Consider the following 22,269-nt stretch of genomic DNA (forward strand, 5'->3'; position numbering starts at 1 on the left):
AGTATCCTCGCAGGAACGCCCTGCGTCTGAAAGCTGGCAGAAACTGGAACAGTCTCGCACGTACAAAAATAACAACCAACTACGAGAGTACCAGCTAGAGGGTATGAACTGGCTGCTCTTCAACTGGTACAACAGGTGAGAAAAGTGCATGTAACAAGCCATATTTGTATATGTTTACACGTGTGCATGTTAGTTCATTGACATCACTCGTTCTTGTTTTCTTCCGACGAGGTGAGGGTGCTTCATATTGCCCCTTTCTGTTCTGTCTCTAAAATTCTGGTTGCCCCTTCTGTCCTGCTATGGGGGATGAAATTGAAATGGTTGTAATTACAGGAAGAACTGCATCCTGGCTGATGAAATGGGCTTGGGCAAAACTATCCAGTCCATCACCTTCCTTTCTGAGATCTTCTTCATGGGCATCCGAGGTCCATTCCTCATCATCGCTCCGCTCTCAACTATCACCAACTGGGAGCGAGAATTCCGCACGTGGACAGAGATAAATGCTGTGGTTTACCACGGGAGCCAAATCAGTCGCCAGATGATACACCAATATGAAATGTTCTACCGTGATTCACAGGTAGTAAAAACTGGTGCAACTGGTGAGCAGTAAGAGTAGCCAGTGTACGGGGGCTTTTGTAGCCATTGCATAACTTTTTTAGTTTTACTATCTACATAAAAAAAATATCATAAAAGATAAAGTAAAATCAGTTTTCCTGTTTTGAAGGCTGGGGTTGGTTCACAGAGTGCCACTGATTTATAGCTAAAATGCCATGTTTGTTGTGGGGTGAAGTGGAAATGTGTGTGATTTTTGTCTCCACAAAGGGTGTACCTGTCCCAGGAATCTTCAAGTTCCACGTGGTGATCACCACATTTGAGATGATCTTAGCAGACTGTCCAGAGCTGAAGAAGATCCGTTGGAGCTGTGTCATTATCGATGAAGCACACAGGCTCAAGAACAGGAATTGCAAACTTCTTGAGGGTCTAAAACTAATGGCCTTGGTGAGGAACCCCTGAGCAAACGATTTCTGCCGTGGCTGTGCTTGTGTCAATAACTCATTTTAAAAAATGTAGCTTTTCAATAGCAGACACAATAGCAGACAGAACGTATTGTTTTTTTATTGGTACTTAATTTCTACCGGAGTCAGTGGTAGGGTATTATCGTAAATACTGTTACCTCCGAGCATAGATTTGTAGGATTTCATTTTCTCTGGGCGCCTGTTCCCTCTTTTTCTGGTATTATAATATACACAAGACAAAGCTGCCTCATGTTTGGAAGGAACGTTTGCACATGATTCAAAATGATTAACATGTGTTGGGGTGTTTATCTTCAGGAGCACAAGGTCCTTCTTACGGGGACTCCGCTGCAGAACTCTGTGGAGGAGTTGTACAGTCTGTTAAACTTTCTGGAACCGGTCCAGTTCCCCTCGGAAAGCACTTTCCTGGAGGAGTTTGGAGATCTGAAGACTGAAGAACAGGTAAATCATTTTAAATGTACCGCTAATTCACGATGAACCCTTCAATCGCTCCTAGTGATTTCCATAACTGTTCTTTGTTTATAATTAGGGCCTTCCAAAGCCCTATGCTCTCTTTACTGCTGGAACACCTGAGCGTCACAGCTACAAACCTTTCTACATACTGCTTTGGTGATAACACTTTTGTTTGTTTGTGTACTGCATTAACAACAAACATTGTTCTAGCTCGGTCAGTGTCAGTCTTGTAGACCTGAGCAAAGTAAGAACCATGGCTTGTGCGGGGAGAAACCCCCAAAAACATCTTGTGCTCGTGATCACTGGAGATATATTTACCAGAGACTAATGTTTATTGTGCTGTAATGTATTATGAACTGGAATAGCACATATGCTGGTTGTTTCCAGCAATTAAAAACTTGATCCTAAAAATACAATCAGAGTAAAATTATTATGAAAATGCAGTCCAATTAAATTGAGATTTTGCAATTACAGTAAAATGTTTTGCCCAAGTAATTTCTCGTTACAGCTGGGATAATGGGAGAGATTTGCTGCCAGGATGGGCAAAGTTGTTTTATGTTTAAATGTACGCAGTTGTATAAATAGCATGTGTGTTGGTTTGCAAAATGTGTCCCAGTAATGTCTAAATGCAGAGGGATTGCATTTATTTAGTAAAGGGATTTGAGAAAGTTTCTGATGTTCGTAAAACTATCCTAAAGAATTAATGGCTAAAATTTGATTCAGAAAGGGTGTACCAGATTGGTATTAAAAAGAACCTACTGACCTATGTACTGGGAATGGGGAAACGCTTGGTTGGATACCATAAGGCATTGGATGCTGTAATGAGGTAAAACAATGGAATTGGGGTCCACAATGATCCCAAAAAGCATGTTAGGTTTTTCTACATACAAGACCGGTGTGTTTTATTACCTTCCTCTACTCTGAATCATGCACATAGTTCACCGCAGAAAGATTTTAGGTGGGCTTTTTCTCTTCGCTAGCAGTCCAGCTCTCTAGAGCTACGTGTATCGATACGTTGATTTGTTACTACGATTTTATCGCAAAGAACATGGACTGGATGACCCCACGTTAATGTATCCCTCCGAGCTTATGTTCTGTTCACCACTGTTTGTGGTTAAAGAAGGAGGATCTGATAACCATGCCTTTTTTATTTTACTTCTAAAACTTTACAGCAAATATAATTAAATGTAATATTGAGTGGTGGTGCATAGTTATGGATATATATAAATGAAAATATAAAGTATCCTTTTCAAGCGTCTAAATTAGTTTGTGTGCTCCATCCATGTTGGATATTGGCTGTATTGCAGAGTAGCACGGGATGTTTTTTGAGTTGTGCTATTGCTTCATACTTCAGGTGAAGAAACTGCAGTCTATATTGAAGCCCATGATGCTCCGGCGATTGAAAGATGATGTGGAAAAGAACTTGGCACCGAAGCAGGAAACAATCATCGAGGTTGAGTTGACCAATATCCAGAAGAAATATTACCGGGCCATTCTGGAGAAGAACTTTACATTCCTGGCTAAGGGAGCCAACCAGCACAACATGCCCAATCTTATCAACACTATGATGGAATTGCGCAAATGCTGCAACCACCCCTATCTCATTAATGGTGAGCAGGTCTGCCGATGTGACAATGGCTTAACAAAACAAAATAAATGGTGTGTTTTATGTGCACGACGTTGTTACATTTAGAACAAGAACCACATATTAGGATACTAATGTAATCGGGAGTTTAATGTAACCCCTGTGCTCTCTTGGCATATACCATTGTTGGGATTTTTGAGATGCTGGTGATCCACAATAGACTGACTTGGTGTTATAATAAAAAAAGTGTAAATATATTGACATTTTGTTGTCAGGTGCTGAAGAGAAGATCCTCGAAGACTTTCGCAAGACACACAGCCCTGATGCGTTTGATTTCCAGCTCCAGGCAATGATACAGGCAGCGGGGAAGCTTGTGTTAATCGATAAGCTTTTGCCTAAACTCATTATTGGTGGACATAAAGTTCTCATTTTTTCTCAAATGGTGCGCTGCTTAGATATCCTGGAGGACTATCTCATTCAGAGAAGGTGAGTCCCACATGTGGTTACCTGTATAAAATGATGGAGTGTTTAAGAAAGACACACATTTTAACTTGGTATAACTGTGGACTACCACAGAAGCCTCTCACAAACACCATTTCTACTCACCTTTTTCTTTCCTTACGTTGAGTACTGACCTGGCATTGTATTGTTTGGTGTAGCCTAATTTTACGTTGTCCTCCGATATGGTGGAAGGCTGGTGCTCCATAGTCACACCATGTATCAAGTAGTAAGGTTAGCTGATATTGTTCGGTGTTTTGGTTGTTGCAGATACACTTATGAGCGAATAGATGGCAGAGTTAGGGGCAATCTCCGGCAGGCAGCCATAGACAGATTCTGTAAACCGGATTCCGATCGCTTTGTGTTCCTTCTCTGCACTCGAGCGGGAGGTCTTGGGATTAACTTGACGGCTGCCGATACCTGTATAATCTTTGATTCTGACTGGAACCCCCAGAACGACTTACAGGTAAGGAAATATCGTGCGCTACCAGTATCAAGTCACCATCTTCTCACCTTTTATATGGTAGATGTAAAGACCTGACCCATTTCGCTAAATGTGGCTTCTTCAGAGGTTGATAGATAAAATAGTGTCGCTAAAATAGTGCACGCTACTGTCCTGAATAAAAAAGGGAAAGAAAAAGATGCTAATTAACAATATAAAGCTGGATGATTTGAACAAAGACGCTGGGAGAAGCTAATAAGGTGTGAAATCATTGCAAACGTATCACAGGTACGATGGATGTTATGAACGTTGCTTTGTTACTTAAAATAATGAAATAATAAAGATATAATTATCGTAAGAGCGGTCTCGTAAGGCATAAAATATCGGTGCGCATAATGCAGGTACGATAAGCATTGTCAACTCTGCTTAATTAGATATAATCAAGTGTTATTCATACAGAGTGATATACGACCCCTAGTATGCTCCATATAGTAGTGGAGCAAAATATAATATATCAATATTTTCATAATATACATCGTGCCAGTAGTGTGCGACACTTTTATCTATTTACTTCTAAAGAAGCCGTATTTGGCGAAATGGGTCAGCTCTTCACATCTACCATCCTGATGTTGCGTTATAACAATAAAAATTGTTCAACATTATACATCTGATTGTGTATTTTATATTAAAAATGATTTTTTTTTCTTTACTGTCCTCTTCTCCATATCAGCGCTCACTCCATTATATACCACCAACCTTATAGACGTTTGTGAAAAAAGATTTTTATTAAATTTATTACATTTTGGTCAATGTGGTTTATTTTAGGCACAAGCTCGCTGCCATCGTATTGGGCAGAGCAAAGCAGTCAAAGTATATCGTCTCATAACCAGGAACTCTTACGAACGGGAGATGTTTGACAAAGCAAGCTTAAAGCTGGGACTCGACAAGGCAGTCCTGCAAGACATTAACAGAAAGGGAAACACTAATGGGGTAAGCCTTAGGATGCCGTTATTTTTCAGTATGATTATGAACTGTGACAAGTAATTTAATGTAATTTAGTGTGTAATCTTATTTTAAAGAGAGTACATCCTGCGTTTTTACAGAAGAAAATATACATTGGACTTTCTGATTTGGATTCAACCCGATTCGTCCGAATTGCAAATTTAACGACGTTTTTATATTTTGGCGATTCGCCCAAATGTCTGAAAACGAAGCAAAAGCACCAAATTTTCATTCGAAATTTGTGGGCTCCTTCACGCCTTCTCTCATTCACTCTTACACTCTAAATGTCTCCCTACTTTCTCCGTCGACCTCGTCCATGCCTCTCAGCTCTTTTCTAGCATCTTCTTCACCTTCTTATTCCTTCTTCTTTCTTTGTCCGCATCTCACCGAAGATTACCTCCTGTAAACTTCAGCAAATTTGGTGGAGCTTTCATTGACGACATCTCTCCGATTGGAGGATGTGACCCGAAGCGCTGCCATTTTTGCTGAAGTTCACTGTGATGCAACCATCTGTCCTCCACTGACAGTTTGCAATACCCTCTGGTACTGATATGTCCTTTCTTTGTGTTTTTATTTTTACTTTTATTTTAATTTTTTTAGGTGCAACCACTATCCAAAATTGAGGTAGAAGACCTGCTCAGGAAAGGAGCGTACGGAGCGTTAATGGACGAAGAAGATGAAGGTTCCAAATTCTGCGAGGAAGACATTGATCAGATCCTCCAGCGTAGAACACAAACCATCACTATACAAAGTGAAGGGAAAGGCTCCACGTTTGCCAAGGTATTTAAATCCTTGGCTGGAGAGGATAGGTCAATATTTGGAGCATCTACTCTGCTAGTTTTTAGCCCCTAACTGCTTTTACCACTACCATTCTCTATGTGAATTAAATCTTCTAAACCTCTGAACCCTCTACCTTAAGTCTATAACCTCTTGTTCTAACATATCTCCTCCTAAATAAACATCACACCTGTTAAATGCCTTTGAGTATCATTTTTTTCTATCACATCTGCTCTCTTCTTTCCTCCAAGCTATACATATTGAGTTCCTATAGTCGTTCCTGACAATTATCCTGCAAACTATTCATCATTTTGGCAGCCCCCTGAACTTTCTCCAAAATGTCAATATCCTTCTGGATGTAGGGCATTGAGTGTAAACTAAACTCACATGCTCTGGGAGGTGAAACTTTAACGGCTATTGCACACATACAAAATAAAAGCTGGTATCTTTATATGGGTGATTACCAGCTACAAGCGTTACCTAATTTTCTTTGTCAACATTTCCTGACTAACAATGAGAGGTCACGGTGGTCACCTACGCCTTGTTACATTATTTTGATCTATGAATTATTCATTTAACCGGATCTATCAGATACTAACATTTTATTTCACTTTATCTTCCAGGCTAGCTTTGTATCATCTGGGAACAGAACAGATATTTCTCTGGATGACCCTAACTTTTGGCAAAAATGGGCAAAGATTGCTGAGCTTGACACAGATGCTAAGAACGAGAAAGTAAGTGGTATCTCCCTGTGGTAAGATTGAGTTTCTATTATCTTCTCCACTTTTCAATTTTGCTTTCTTCCCCTTAAGTTGCACTGAGTGCAGATGCTGCATAAAAGACTTGGGTACCTTCTGCACACCAGCCATTGTATTTAATGGCTGACCAGTGGACCCAGGGGATCTGTGCCTCCATCGGTGGGGACTAAGAGGAAATCTCTCTTTCCTGATGGAGTCGCAGATCTTCTAGCTTCCACACTTGATCACTAGGAGGACTTAAGGTAGATATTGGATGGGGTAAATAATTGCAGCAGCTGGGAACTCTGAAATGGCTGGGGCATGGAAACTGTTAACTGCTTCCCTACGCAGGAAAGTCTGGTCATCGATCGTCCTCGTGTCCGGAAACAGACTAAACACTACAACTCCTTTGAGGATGATGAACTGATGGAGTTCTCAGAGCTGGAGAGCGACACAGAAGAACGACCAACAAGATCCCGAAGGCTAAATGACAAAACACGGCGCTACCTCAGGGCTGAGTGCTTCAGAGTGGAGAAAAACCTTCTCATATTTGGGTGGGTAAATATTTGGGATAGTGCAAGTTTCTTTTTTTACTATTATTAAATAGTAATTGCTTTTCTCCCAAAATGATCTTAAGAAATATATATAATTTTGAGTCACATGAACAATATACATTTAGCTTTGTTTGTGACCGTAGCTGGGGACGCTGGAAGGACATTCTAACTCTTGGCCGATTTAAATGGCACTTGAATGAGAAGGACATGGAGATGATCTGTAGGGCGCTTTTGGTTTACTGTGTCAAACACTACAAGGGAGATGAAAAGATCAAGAGTTTCATTTGGGACCTTATTACACCGACCAAGGATGGACAGAATCAGGCTCTCCAGAATCATTCAGGTATTGTATCAGAGCTTTGCTGCTGGAGTATTTATTTAATGTACCCCTATGTTCAGCAAACTTACTGTGTGTTACTTTGTGCCCAGTGACATAGTAATTTAGGTGAAAAAGAGACAAGTCTACGAAATTCAACCTTGCTGTTGATCTAGAGCATGGCAAAAAAACCCAAATCATCTGAAGCTGTTTCCGGTTGTGCCTCAAAACAGGGAAATATTCCTTTCTGTCTCCAAAATGACAAACTGATTTCTCACTGTATCAACAAGCCATAAACTTTATTCTTATTTGCTAAAAAAAAATAATTCAGCCAATATGTAAAGGCATCTATTGATAGAACAACCCCTGTGAGGTGTGAATTCTACATCTGTACAGAATACTTTTCACCGCCTTAAGTAAAAACGCCTTTCTTGCAGTCTGCGTGACCTCTTGTTCGTTGTACAGTTGTATTAATGAACGCTACGTTGGAGAGAGGCTGGTATGGTCTCGATACGTATTTGTATAGATTAGAAAACCTTTTTTTTTTTTTACATTTTGTAGATATCTGTGGATTTTGTCCTTCCTTGCCCTATTTCCTTAGAAGCCTAAGTCTCATTTAGGATGATAACTGTATGTTGCTTGTTTAAGGTTTATCTGCCCCTGTTCCACGAGGAAGGAAAGGAAAAAAGTTGAAGAATCAGATGCTTTTGCCAGAGCTTAAGAACGCAGACTGGCTTGCAAGCTGCAACCCTGAGATCATTCTGCATGATGACAGCTACAAGAAACATCTCAAGCAGCACTGTAACAAGTAAGCATCTGAATGGTACCAGACAATGCCTTTGGAACCTTGGGGGGTATATTCACTAACGTAAGAGTTTGTATAAAAGTGGAAAACCTTAGCTCCTTGATATCACAATGCGCTATGAATGGCCACACATTTTTGCAGGAGAAATATGTTGGTGTTGGACCTTTGTGATGTATAGTGATATCAAGATGAGATGTTCAGCTGTGCTGAAGTCCCTCAAATATCTCAGAGGGATGTAATCTGTGACGTTCAGAACAATGTGGATGCACAGCCACAGTGCACCACATTGAGTTATAAAATGCATAGAGGTTTATAGCCACTTAGTTCCTATTTTGAACATTGCTAGCTATGTCCGTGTGCCATCAAGCTTTTGGGTCCGGTCCAGAGGTCCGTCTCGCAACCGAGACAGACTTCTAAGAGCCAACAGGAGCTTAGCCAGGTCCCATGATTGTGGATCACTCTCTGTCTACCTCCCACTGATCATGAAATGAGGAGCAGCAAGAGTATCTATCTTTGATCAATATAGGAATAATGTGATCCTTTTCTTACCCCTCCTTACTTTATGATTTAATCCGTGTGATTTTGCTGGTCAGTTAACTAGAATACCCATATCTTATTATTTTCCTATTTTTTGGCAATAATATTGCTTTGGTTTTTACTTTCATGGAGTCCGAAGGAAATCCCACTTGACTCCCCATGAAGGTTATTCACCTTTACGCTGGACACGTGAATATGAATAAAATTGGCTCTGTCTTCTCGTTTAGGGTCCTTCTTCGAGTAAGGATGCTGTATTACCTCAAAGCCGAGGTTTTAGGTGAAGCTGCAAGCAAGGCTTTGGAAGGTGTAAATGCTCGGTAAGAACCTCCTCTTCGAAATGATCCTTCATTTGTCCATAATAAGTTTTGAACCTCCATATATATACACTGTTGAGCATTGCATTAAAGGAATCTAAATTAGCTCTGGGTAAATCGTCTTTGTTAGCCAGAGCACAGTAAGAATTGGGATGGAGGGGTGATCCTCTCGGTGTTCCTTCTTTGTTACAGAGAGCTGGAGATCCTGCTACCCGACATCGATTATGTGGAGATACCTGTGGACTGGTGGGACGCAGAAGCAGATAAATCCCTTCTAGTTGGTGTTTATAAACATGGTATTTATCATCCATATGAGGTCTGTCCGACAGTGATGAACAGAATAAGTCTGTGGGAAATATACTTAATTTATTGAAAGAAATATATTTTTTTTTCTGTAGTAGTTTATTTAAAATTAGGGATTGTCAGTGGTCATAATAAACAGCCTGTGGATTGATACGTACCTGCAAATCTGAGGTTACCTCTGTTCACTGCCCTTTCTAGGCTATGAACGATACTGCGCCATAAGGGCAGATCCAGCGCTCTGCTTCCTGGAGAAGGTTGGAATGCCAGATAGGAGCTCTCTGTCTGCTGATGGCGTCAATGAACAAGCTCCAGATCTAGTCGAACGGTAAGTGGGAAGAAAAGTAGCGTTCTTTTAAGGGTTAAGGTAAATGGCATAACATTGAAGCCTGGATACTTAGATCTGAAACTTTTTTTCCCTTAAGCAACAGTGCTGAAAAGGATGAAAATAACGAAGAGAAGACGGACGCACAACTCGAGGTCAGTGGAGACTCTTCGTTCAGATAAACAGCCGTTAGAAGCATCACTGGCTTGTTAGAGGAATGACTGTTCTGAACCTTGACATTAAATTACTGTTACAAACATAAATTGTTACAGACTCGCCCTACATGATTGCTCAGGGGTGTCTGAGACAAATGTCAAAAGTCTATGATTGACCTGTAACACAGAGAGTTTATTTACTAAGAAACAGATCAGATCCAAAGTTGCTTGTATACAGGTTACGAAAAGACTATGCAGCGACTAGGTGTGATGCACGAGGCTTTTGTTACACCAGAGCCTTTATTCTTTGACATATTTGTTTCACGTGGGCCCGATCCACTAGCAAGTCATTGTTAATATGTTAAGGGTTATGACATGCAAATGGTTACAGTTGTTTTTTCTCTAATACACAATATGCACCTGACACTAAAGGGGATACTCATATGTGATCATATGCACTTTAATGTATATGTTTGGTGCATGAATGCATCTCCTTGCATGTAATATGCTCCCCTCCAGTCAGCTGCCGAATGCTACGCGTAGGAGGTGTAGACCCCGGTGCGCATGTGTAAAGTCTTCCCATTACTTTCGATGGGAGTACATTTCTGGCACTGATTGGCTGCTTAAGCAGTTAATCAATGGCAAGAAATTTTGAATCACAAAGGAATAAAGAAGAGTTTGCAGCATGGCGGCACGTTCTGTGTCAGTAAGTGTTTATTTTCTATCTTCTTTTTTTTTTTGTTCTGGAAGAATACATATTAAAATACTCCCAGGGTAGGTTAATATACATTTTTAGTACTGTTGCAGGGACATTACATTGTTCCTTTTTAAAAGAGGAACAGGACAGTGTGATGAAAAGAAAGGAAAAACAATGTTTTACATAATGTTCATCCATTTGCAAGTACTAATGCGTCTATGCTAAGTCTTATGGGACATCAAAAATAAAATGCAAATCCCATCACTGCATAAATAATAAAATCTACTGAGGGAAAAAATCTGCAATCAGATTAAACTAATTCAGGGGTTAATCATTAGTGGCAAAATGCCATGGTCCATCTACATAAAAGGTAAAAAAAAAATCCTACTTTATGATATATACAGGATTCACAAACATGATCACAGAGTTAAAAAAACCGTTTTCTGCTTCCTTTGGCATTCCCACCTTGGCCGATGGTGCAATCTCACCAAGCATGCGGGTGGCGTTTATGGTAATGTGCGGATCTGTTTGCTCTGAAGCTCACCCTCAGTCTCTACTTATGTCCTTGGGGGCATAAATACGTAAAACTGTTCTACTGTTATAGGAGCTTCAATGCTAAATTCGTGCACCTGAAATTACCATTCTGAGTTTATTTTGATGTCTTATTTTGTCAGGAAAAGGCTCCTCCAAGCTCGGACCAGAATGGACAGCCGGATGACGAGAACAGTGCAGGTGAGAATATACAGTGTGGAGGTTTCATCGTCTGGCCTCCAACATTGTCTGGCCTCCAACATCAAACCTGTTCCAGACGCCAAGAGGCCTAGTTGTGGTTCTTCTTTTTTGCCTAACATAAAAGAAGAACCATAACTAGGCCTCTTGGTGCCTGGAACAGGTGTGAAGGTCCTACCCTGAACCAGTGTCAGATCTTCTGAAAAGAGATAAAGGCTCTGAGGGTTGTGGTCAGGCAGTGCAAGGGTGCTCCTCAAACCAGTTCCTGTTTTTCATAAGCATCTGTGTTTAGAACTTTAAATGTTAATTTAGCGGGACATTCCCACCTTCATATCGTAGTGACCACCATGTCACAGAACGTTGTTTCACAACATCTACAGCTATCACCAGTGACAGATTCATCCAGATAAACATATTTGATCATCAAGTACATCAGATGTAACCATTGGCTTTTTGTTGAAATGCTCTGAGGTAACCTTTGGCCCCGCCAGTCGAGCGTCGGTTAATTATTATTAGCAGTGTTTTGTATGTTGTTCCCTGGAAATCCTCATTTCTGCTGCTAATGTTTTGCATGGTGTTTGAAGCCCAGGATAGCCCGGAGTCAGACAAATTGTGTTGGCCTGTAGCATCTACCCTCACAGCAAGACTACGCAGGCTGATCACCGTGTACCAGCGATGCAACCGCAAAGAACTAGCGAGACCAGAGCCTTTGCCGGCCGCCAACCACAGCTACTGGCTGCAGGAAGAGATGGCCAGGAGAGGGGAGATGGACCCCATGGTAAAAGAGATGCAGAAAAGGTATGTATATACAAAGCACTGTATTGTTTGAAGGTGTGTGTGACCTTTTTAATCCTACCTATTGTGTATTTTATTGATCCTGCTTTATTGTGTAAGAAACATTAATTTTACATATATTTTAATTTTAATATTTTCATTAGGGGGTCATTTTAATGAGTGACGTTGGTCACGTTCTGTCCAATATGTTCTTATCTTGTAGATGGACCAGGAGAGAGCAGGCAGATTTTTACAGGACCGTCTCATCCTTTGGAGTCATATATGACCCGGAAAAGAAGTGCTTTGACTGGACTCAGTTCCGAGGTTTATCTCGACTGGATAAGAAGACGGATGAAAGCTTGGAGAAATACTTCCACAGCTTTGTGGCCATGTGCAGGAACGTTTGCCGTCTACCACTCAGAAAAGATGATGGTGAGGAATGACTCTCGGTGGTTTTAGTATCATTGTAATGCAGTATGTTGCCTGACATTGTAAGACGTGTAGGGTTTGTTATTATTGCTATTATATTAGATTTATCTAGGGCTACTTACAATCTTACAAGGGGAATAACAAGACTAGAACTGACAGACTAAGACAATCCAATACATAAGGTTCATTATATGTCAAAACTACAAGTCCAGGGATAGTTGGACAAAAACAATGACACAAGGGAGGGGAATAAGTCACGTTTCTTAGTTATCGATTCTGTGATTGTATTGAATGTTATACATTACAGCAGATGGTATTGTGGATGGGATCCACAGTATAGAGTTTTTATCTTAAATTCATTTGCATTGCATGCGATTAGTTTTCTGTAATGTTAGAATTTAAAGGTTCTGCTGAGACTATAAGCATCCTGCAACAATACCAAATTATGGCGGCGACCAACCTCTATCAGCCACCTAGTCTACAGCGGTTGATCCAAGGGAGCCTATGTGCTGCATTACTATGAGTAGGTCGCTCTTTTGGGCAATCAGTGTCACAAATCCGAGTTCTTCCTTGTTAACATCCCATTTACACTATGGAGGTGGTCTGGGTATAGCTGGGACCACCTTTCTTAGCACCGAGTGAGGAAAAGATGTTCCTGCTAGCGGGAGATGCTAAGGGCGCTGGGACAGGCCTAGGGCAGCAGTCCTCATAAATACTCCACTGTTTGTCAGGCCTGATAAAAGACAAGTTTATGTAGCAATGTTACTTATGTCCTGTGATCACAAAGTTAAAGATCACTCATATATTTGTGTTATGATGCTGATAAGATGTGATACAACTGTGGAATGTTTCACACCCCATCAGGTGTATGTTTATTAAATGTTTTTTGTTCAAATATTTCTGTTATTAAACGTTTGTGTCTTTTTAGGCTCAGCTGACCCCTCCCTTTATTTGGACCCCATAACAGAAGAAAGAGCAGCAAGGACTTTATATCGTATTGAACTTCTAAGGAAAGTCAGAGAGCAGGTTTTAAGGCATCCGCAACTCCACGACCGTCTGAAACTGTGTCGGCCCAGTCTTTACCTCCCTGTGTGGTGGGAGTGTGGCAAGCATGATCGTGACCTTCTGATAGGCACAGCTAAGCATGGTCTGAGTCGTACAGATTATTATATCATGAATGACCCCCAACTGACCTTCCTAGATGCCTACCGGAACTACTCCCAGCACAAGAGACACAGTGGCGAGAGTATGTGCTGCCATTACCAGATGAGCTCCAAGATGTATGAGTCTGCAACATGTCATTTGGAAAGGCCATGCGAGTCCACAAATATGGAACCTGCAAACAAGATTAAAATAGAGGCAGCAGAGGAGCCGGTTCTGAGCAGAACTAGCAGCCCTCAGGATCCCAGTTGTGAGAATTTCATCTCTCAGGTTGGAGAAATGATCTCGAACAGCCATGATGACTGTTCTTTGCCCGAGTCTCTTATGTGCATGATGTATGATGAGAAAACTTGTAATAGTAGGCTGATAGATGCCACCAACAGTGAACAGAGTCCTCTAACCCAGGAGAACTTCTTGGGCCTGGAAGTAAAGAATGAGCCAGCTGACTATTCATTGAATAAAATCAAAGAAGAGAATATGTCACCTGCTAGAGAAACTACAACTGGAGACTGTTTCCTCGGAAGCCAAGAACAGGAATGTGATGATCCAATGGGAGAACCTGATGGTCGAATAAATGAACCATTTGATGCCACTGAGAGCCATCTAGAATTACCAGCAGATGATGAAGAAAGCATTGGACAAAGGGCCTCAGATGTTTTAAACAATGATCATTTTTGTACACCTCTTAGCCAGACTGTTGATCAGTCCTTGTCTTTGGATCTTGAATTTTTGGATAAAACATTTGAGGATCATTCCTCACTTAGTCCTAACATCCACGAAGACAAGGATTGTGGACCCATAGGCAAAGGTTCCAGAAGTCCAGACTGCGTTGAGCTACCTGAGGATAAAAAGGAGGAATGGGGATCTGAGCTACAGGAAATTAAAGAGGACCCAATTGTAAAATGGCACAAAGAGTTAAATGACATTAAAGAAACCCCACTGGAGGACAGCACAGAGCTAAAAGTACAGGATTTCAATGAAGAGAAAGATTTGTCGGCATCTGGATGTATTCAGTTGCTGGATGAAAAGGACGCTTTAGAACTGAGACCCAAAACCGGCCATATGCTTTCAGGTCTTTTAAAGAGCAATGCCATAGATATAAAAGAAAAGAACGCTGAGGAAAATGTAGCTGCGGGATCCAAATGTGCTTCTGAGAAGGCAGAAAAAGTAAAACCTGAAGAGTGTGAGGTGAAGAAAGAACATGCGGAAGAGGAGTGCGGCTGTAATGGTGAGTCCTTCGGTTACCATTCTCATGCATTATTAGAGCATTCCTTACATGTGCTGTACCATGGTGATTGCCCTATTATTTACATTAATTGATGACGATAAAGAACAGGTCTTTGTACATTACTAGTAATAATTTACAGAGCTTTAAATGCATGTTCACAACTATTGATTTATTTTGAAAAAAAACAAAACATTACAACATCCCATCAAGTAGCTTCAAACAACTACCCATATATAAATCTCAAGATTACAAGACTATATAATGTACATGCTGGAAATTGTATTTATATATTATTAAAGACACACTCCAGCCATGATATGCACTATGATGCGAATGATGCTGAGTCCATTGTCGTGGTGTCCCATTCGCAAATGCATTGGAGGGTTCTGCTGTACCCCCTCACATTCTAGAGGCTGTGCAGGACACACACACACACACACACACACACACACACACACACACACACACACACACACACACACACACACACACACACACACACACACACACACACACACACACACACACACACACACACACACACACACACACACACACACACACACCTCCAATCAAGCTTGGGGAATGCTGCAGGTGTTGCACAGCACTTTCCTGTCACTTATTGGCTGTTTCAAGCTACCAATCAGTAAGAAGAATCATCAAACCACAGAGGAGGGCAGGGGCCAGCTGCTACATATACTACATATTAAAGTACTCGAAGTACTTTTTTTTTTTTGGTTTTACTCCAAACCATCAACTAATTTTTGCACTGAAATCGCTTTTAATACATAACCACTAATGTGCTAAAGTTAATGTTTTGAGAGCGTTGCTGTAATTTTATACAGAGCAGTTTTTGTGTACTAATGTGTTGCTGCACTGGAGGTTTTCTGCAGTCTAGGAATGAACAGAAACATTCATCACGTAATACTTCTGCATGCTTCATGCCTGTGATTTCATTCACAAAGTGACTTGGGTTGGGTTGTGGATGGTGCATTCCATGCATTTAGTGTTTGCACTTGGCAAGCGTTTAAGCCGCCTCTGCTTTATTTATACTGGGTTTCTCTTGACCCTGGATATCTTCTTTCCTGTTTTTCCTCTGATGGGCAGAAGACATTAAAGACTGTGGGAGGACATGGAGATTGTGGAGGCCTGATGCCGCAGGTTAGAGGACAACTTCTTCTCAACAGTGCACATAAAAAGCTTTTTGTTAAAATTCTGGATTAAGGCAACTCTTTAGCCATCAAACGCACTTTGGTCCACCTTGCAAATGCATGGAAGGATTCTGCAGAAACCCCCCAATGCATTTGTGTCTTTACCCTCCACCCATCTTCTAAACGTTTGGCATCTCCTGCCCACTAAAACGCACACAGGTTATACTCGCTGCCAGCCAGCCCCAGCGCTGGCTCACACCAGAGTGCCAAGGGTTCGAACATGTGCAAGAAGTGCTTTCATTGACTTCAATGGAAAAAGCTTTCTTGTTGCTGATTGGCTGTTTGAATTAGCCAAGAAGGACATAAAATATGGGTCCATGGGGGGGGGTGCACTGCAGCTCTGCTGCTGCAACCTCTCCCAAAGGTAATATGTATAATTATTACAGATTAAAGAATGCATACTTTAATAATCAACTCACAGTTCCTGATAGATGAAAAAAAGTAGTTTTAATAAGGGGGAGTAGTACATTTCTGTGTGTTTTTTTAATCTGCCTGATCATTTGCGTTTGGAGATTTTGGGATATTGGTGAAGCAGAGAGATTAAAGTTGGGTAAAGCTGCGATCTATTTGTGTTAATCACGACAAACGAAACACAAGATCAGCCAGTTGTGATCCTGAGCCTGCTGAACCGAGAACAGCGAGTGGGTGAGATAGATTGTCCGGAAAACTGTTAAACGTTCTACAGAATCATATCGTATATATTAACACAAGCTAGTATGCCTGTCTTCATAACATTATTTGACTTGGGCCCACTAAAATACTTTTTTTTTGACCCAAGCGACCCAGTTTCCATGACATCTTTAGCAGAACTGTGTTGTTTGCTGTCAGAAATCCCTGTGCATTGAGACGGATACCTCAATTCCTAAAATTATCTCCTGATCTTTTGGTTTCGGACTATTTCCTCCCCTCCGGTTTTATATGCTGATGTGGCTGTTTTCCTTTTGACTTGTAGAGGTCCTCGATAAGTATTCAGAAGAGGAGGCTAAGTGCTGTACTCTGCCTGCCCCCAGAGAGGCGCCACACGACTTTCAGGATGGACGCGCTCCCACCATCGCTCAGCTTCTTCAGGAGAAGACCCTCTATTCCTTCTCGGAATGGCCCAAGGTCCTTCAATCTAAACTTATTTCTCAAGTTGCATCAGAGAGTCCAGCGGCGCACACCGTTAGCTTGTTATCTCCCTGTGCAGATCATAGTATTACATATATTGGGATAGTTGTGTTGTGAGTTTACCAACCCAGGGCCCCATTTTGACCTAATCTGCCACTGTGGATTACATAAATGTTTTTGGGTTTAATATTATGTATAAAACTAAAGAGGGGCCAAACGCTCAAAAGCGCCATTGTTACCTTCATTGTTTTCTGTATGGTGTAAGTCCTGCTAGAAACGAAGGTCTGGTAATACAGGCTAACGCTGAAAACAAGCGGCTGTAATTTCTGTTTTCGCTGTTATTTCTGTCTTCTCGCTTTTTGTAGGATCGAGTGATCATAAACCGAATAGACAACATCTGTCATGCAGTGCTGAAGGGAAAGTGGCCATCCTCCAGCCAGCAGTTTGAAGCCCAGTGCATGGTTCCGTCTTCAGTCCTGAACAGTACAACGTGTACGAGGAACAGCTACACGGCCCCAGAAGCACAAAACCCACCCTACAGCAACGGCTGTCCTGGGTCACACGCACAAAAGGTGAGACAACACCTGTAAGACGTACGTCCATAACAGAGTCATCTTCAGGAGTGCGTAGCTCACACATTTATGCTAGATGCTTTCAGGGTAGGTTGTCACGAGTCTCTGGGATCCTCTCAAGATTTATGTAAGACTGTTGTGCAATTATACACAAAAACCAAGTACTCACCAGGTCCATAGTCTCCCCAACTGATGACTGGTGAACAAAAACACAAAATAAGACACCATAACCCCTCCTTTTCTCATTGAGGCTTCAATAATAAAGTTCCTTTTTGTGCGAAATGTGGTAGATGCATGTTCTCATTTCTTCCCACCCTTTTCTTTGTTAAACATAGGTTTTTGTTTAACAAAGGGCTTCCCTTTTTTCTGGATTTAATGGCTTTGTCCCGTTTAATGGCTTTGTCCCTGTCGATGTGTGTGGGACGACCCTCTGGAGCGTTTTGAGCTGTTCATAAAACTTGGCTCTTTCCCTGGGTGATCTAGCAAAAATAAATCTAAATATAAGGGGCTATATTCGTTATTTTGGTATGCACCTTGTGTATTGAAACTGATAGCTTCACAATTTTAGATTACACTACAGGCAAAATGTGTCATATTCTTCATTAGTCATTGAATATCATTGTACAGGACCCACTGGCAGCATCAAGTTTTTCCAATGATGACCGGAAACCAAGAAGACAGTTTGAGTTTGAGAGCACTAGGTCAGATGCCAAACACAGGAATCTGGAGCATCTCGGTGTTCCTCGGGGTCACACCTCTGCTACACTTAATGGATGGCGGGAGACGGCTATGGAGCTATGCAGAGAGCAGGCTGCTGGCGCCAGCGCCTATTCAGTGAATACCAGCACTCCCAAGATGGCCGGTATAAGTGGGTTACAGAGTTCCTTGGGAATGGACTTGTCCGGCATCCTGCAAGCTGGGTTAATCCACCCTGTGACGGGGCAGATTGTCAATGGAAGCCTACGACGAGAAGAATCTGCCCTAAGGAGGAGGAGAGGGAGAAGAAAAAATGTGGAGGGGATGGATCTGATGTTCCTCAAGGACAGAGGGATGCATGCGGGAATACTGGTGAGGGCATTATCTTTGTAATCTTTAAAAATTTGTAAAAAAAAAAACAACTAAACAACATAGTTTTTGTGATTGTTTTTGTTGGTTCATGATTATTTAGCATTGCCAACGAGTTTGGTATTATGAGGATATTAAAGTGTCTCTCGATTAATAAACCTTTGCAGTAACAATGCTGCGACATGCTGTGTTTTACTCAGGGCCTGCGAGAGGAGCCTGGACAGTCAGGAGCTGCGCACGCAGAGATGTCTGCCGAGTCCGCCGCCGCAGGGGCCAAACCCCTAGCCGAGAAAGTGATTCCCAACAAGAGCCTCCTGGAGTGGCTTCGACAACAATCAGACTGCACGATAGACATACCGACGTATGGCGGTGTAAGTGCACGCACGTATTGATCGTTTGGCCCTCTGTCAATGTGTGAAGCATATCTGTATTAAAAAGGAGAAGGTATTTAAATAAAGTTATTGGAGCATAATGTTTTATCATTGTTAGAATTATGCTCACCGCTAAACTATTGGTCACCCCTGTAAATAAGTTTAAAAAAAAAACACAAAAAAACATTGAACGGAAGCGCTTCGCAGTTGATGAAAAGATTTCAGATCTGTGAACTAGAGGAATCCAGAGTACTCGCCGTGGCCCCCGCAGGAAAATGTTATTAACGCGTAGTCAAGGTTGATGTAAGAATGCCACACAGCCCCTGTTATAGAAGAGGTAATGGTAGGACTGGGCAAGTAGAGGTTGTATTCCACAGATAAATGTAGGAACTAGGTTATATATATATATTGGACATAAAGGGGTACACCTGTAGAGTGTAAAGTATGTGTGCCGCGGCTACCTGGCTTCTGGGCTTGATGTGTATTTTGCTGCAGAATGAGCATTTCCATGATCCAGTTGTGTTGCAGAGGTTTGTTGACTTCTGTGCTGTCCTGAAGTGATGCTGAAACCTAGGTTACTGGAAGAGGAAATGTAAGAAGGGAAAGTAGAGGAAATTATATATATATATATAATATAAATTCTAGTACAGTCGCTGTGTGTGCACGGCAGGAACATTTAAGTGAAACATGCTCAGTGTTGATGTATGAATGCTTTTAGGCAGCCCCAGACTGAGAAGCAAAAAGTTTGTTTTTGATAAATGAAGTTAGTTGTGAAGGCGTCCGTTCCCCTTTGATTTTTGGTTGCCATTCATGTATGTTGTGTGACGACATCGATGAGGATCGTAGCGCTGTTTCTTACAATATTGTCTTTTAGAGTTTTTCAGAGAAGCCAAAACAGAGGAGGCCGCGCTGCAAGGACCCCAATAAACTGGATATAAATATGTTGTCTGGGGAAGATAGGGTGCCAACGGTGAACAAGGACACGGGACGCAGGGTAAGAGTAACCGACCGAAATGTTTAAAATATTTGCTGTCTGTTAAATGGAAATTTGAAGATGAAAAACATTTCTTACTGTGAAACAAACAAATAAGATAAAAAAACGTTGTCCCTGACCTCCTCCGTCCTCATGGTGCCGCTTGCTCATTGATTTTGCAGACTCTGCAGAACAGGTGTATCTATCGTTTCTTGGCCTTTTGGCTAAGATCAAGTGTAGTACCCTCAAACTGGGGGGTCTTGGTCTTCTGGCCTTAGGGCCGAGGTAGCTTGAAGTCCTGGGCACACTCACAACACTGCATCATTGTTTCTGAGGAGCAAATAAGTGCAGGAAGAGCACCATGGCTGGCTACACGGCACTCCATTACTGCTTGACCCTTATGGGCCTGGAGTTTCTTTTTCATCCAGCCGAGACTAAATGACTGGATATTCTTTTTACTTTAACCTCACGTTTTTGTAAATACATGTGTATGATTTTTACTTTGATATCACATATGAACTGGACACGGAAACTGATTTTGGATTTGAGCACCGCAGTGAAGCTGGACTCCAGCTTTATCGGTGGGAGAGATGGTGGACGCCTTATGGCTCCCCATCGCTTCCTTACAGTTACAGTGGGTTCCCCTCCTTGTATTAGATGGGGGACCAAGAAGTTCTGGCCCTCATGCAGGCCTTCTGACCGGGGAGGGAAGGAAAGACAGCATATCCCTCCAGAGAATTCCAGGTCTCTGCCGCGGCTCTTAATGGAGCACACTGAGCACCGTCACAGGAAAGCACGGCACCTCGGGCTTCCAAAAAAAGTGTATATATACTGAGATCATGTGACAGATCATGTGATGCTTGGATTGCACACGGGTGGACTTCATTTAACTAATTATGTGTTATGATGGTAATTGGCTGCACCAAATCTTATTTAGGGGCTTCATAGCAAAGGGGGTGAATACATATGCATGCACCAATTTTTTGGAATTTTTTAACAAAAAGTTATTCTCTTTATTTCATTTCACCAATTTGGACTATTTTCTGTATGTCTATTACTTGAAATCCAAAAAATGCCGGGGTTGGGGGGTGAATGCTTTTTTTTCAAAACATTATTTCTTTAAAATTTTATTTACTTGCAAGTTGACCAAGGCTGCTGGCTTAGTGACATATGCCGACACTGAATTCCGTCAGTAATGTTTTTTTTTTGTTTTTCTTTCTTCTTTAGGGGTTTCTCTCTGAAAGCAAATTTGGCAGGGTTCTATCAGAACCTGTTCTTCATGATGCTGGGCCCAGACGCAGAGGACGGCGTCCTCGCAGCGAGTTGCTGAAGTCACCGGGAAGTGTGGGATCTGATTCTCAATCTGGCATGAGCCCACTTTTTATGAATGGTTTAATAGCTGGAATGGATATAGTGGGGCTTCAGAACATGAGAAACATGCAGGGAATCCCATTAACTGGTCTGGTCGGGTTCCCTGCAGGATTTACAACTGTACCTGCTAATGAGGACGTGAAGAACACGTTAAGCATGTTACCCATGATGCTCCCTGGCATGGCTACTATGCCCCAGATGTTTGGTGTTGGTGGTATCATCAACTCTCCAATCTCATCGTCTGTGCCAACATCTTTAGGAAGCACAATAAAAAGCGGCTCCTCCCAAGCGGAGAAAGCCACAGAGGACAAAGATGCCGACCAAGACACTCAACAAGACGCAGCAGCTTCAGAGAAAGCTGGTGGTGCCTCCTTCCAGGAGCAGTCAGAACCAGCAGTGACCACCAGCAGCCCTGTAGCTTTCAACCCATTCCTTATCCCGGGAATGTCTCCAAGTCTGCTGTATCCCTCTATGTTTCTGTCTCCCGGCATTGGAATGGCAATACCAGGGGTTCAGCCCAACCGCCTGTCAGAATCAGGTGGCCTTGATCCTCAACGAAGAAAGAGAAAGAAGGCGAAAGGGGACTCCCAAGCCTCTGAAATAGAGACTGTGCCCTTTGCCGAAGGCACAGACCAAGAGCAAACGTCTCCCAGTAGCCAGAACTGTAGGGATAAAAGCGAAACGCCGGCATCCGAGAAAGATGAGGACAATTCTGGTTTAGGAGAGACTCGTGATAAAACCAATTAG

The 22,269-nt window shown here is 41.9% G+C and overlaps 1 protein-coding gene across 1 annotated transcript in view; it reads left to right on the top strand.

Moving 5' to 3' along the window:
• Positions 1–22,269, top strand: part of LOC149273326 (ATP-dependent chromatin remodeler CHD6-like) — a 35,794-nt gene extending 13,525 nt beyond the window's left edge. Inside the window, exons 10-36 of the mRNA XM_089506447.1 lie at positions 14–135; positions 334–577; positions 823–999; positions 1,332–1,475; positions 2,842–3,097; positions 3,348–3,558; positions 3,841–4,036; positions 4,838–5,002; positions 5,615–5,794; positions 6,415–6,525; positions 6,880–7,082; positions 7,226–7,425; positions 8,047–8,206; positions 8,968–9,057; positions 9,247–9,350; positions 9,556–9,682; positions 9,780–9,834; positions 11,206–11,263; positions 11,845–12,058; positions 12,258–12,466; positions 13,392–14,852; positions 17,016–17,167; positions 17,536–17,742; positions 18,370–18,810; positions 19,008–19,178; positions 20,053–20,172; positions 21,379–22,269. Of these exons, the coding sequence (XP_089362573.1) occupies positions 14–135; positions 334–577; positions 823–999; positions 1,332–1,475; positions 2,842–3,097; positions 3,348–3,558; positions 3,841–4,036; positions 4,838–5,002; positions 5,615–5,794; positions 6,415–6,525; positions 6,880–7,082; positions 7,226–7,425; positions 8,047–8,206; positions 8,968–9,057; positions 9,247–9,350; positions 9,556–9,682; positions 9,780–9,834; positions 11,206–11,263; positions 11,845–12,058; positions 12,258–12,466; positions 13,392–14,852; positions 17,016–17,167; positions 17,536–17,742; positions 18,370–18,810; positions 19,008–19,178; positions 20,053–20,172; positions 21,379–22,269 (6,669 nt within the window). The remainder of the gene's footprint in view (positions 1–13; positions 136–333; positions 578–822; positions 1,000–1,331; positions 1,476–2,841; positions 3,098–3,347; positions 3,559–3,840; positions 4,037–4,837; positions 5,003–5,614; positions 5,795–6,414; positions 6,526–6,879; positions 7,083–7,225; positions 7,426–8,046; positions 8,207–8,967; positions 9,058–9,246; positions 9,351–9,555; positions 9,683–9,779; positions 9,835–11,205; positions 11,264–11,844; positions 12,059–12,257; positions 12,467–13,391; positions 14,853–17,015; positions 17,168–17,535; positions 17,743–18,369; positions 18,811–19,007; positions 19,179–20,052; positions 20,173–21,378) is intronic.

The sequence above is a fragment of the Sceloporus occidentalis genome, unplaced genomic scaffold (assembly GCF_023333645.1).
Source record: "Sceloporus occidentalis isolate IW3139 unplaced genomic scaffold, rSceOcc1.0.p SCAF_385, whole genome shotgun sequence".
NCBI lineage: Eukaryota > Metazoa > Chordata > Lepidosauria > Squamata > Phrynosomatidae > Sceloporus > Sceloporus occidentalis.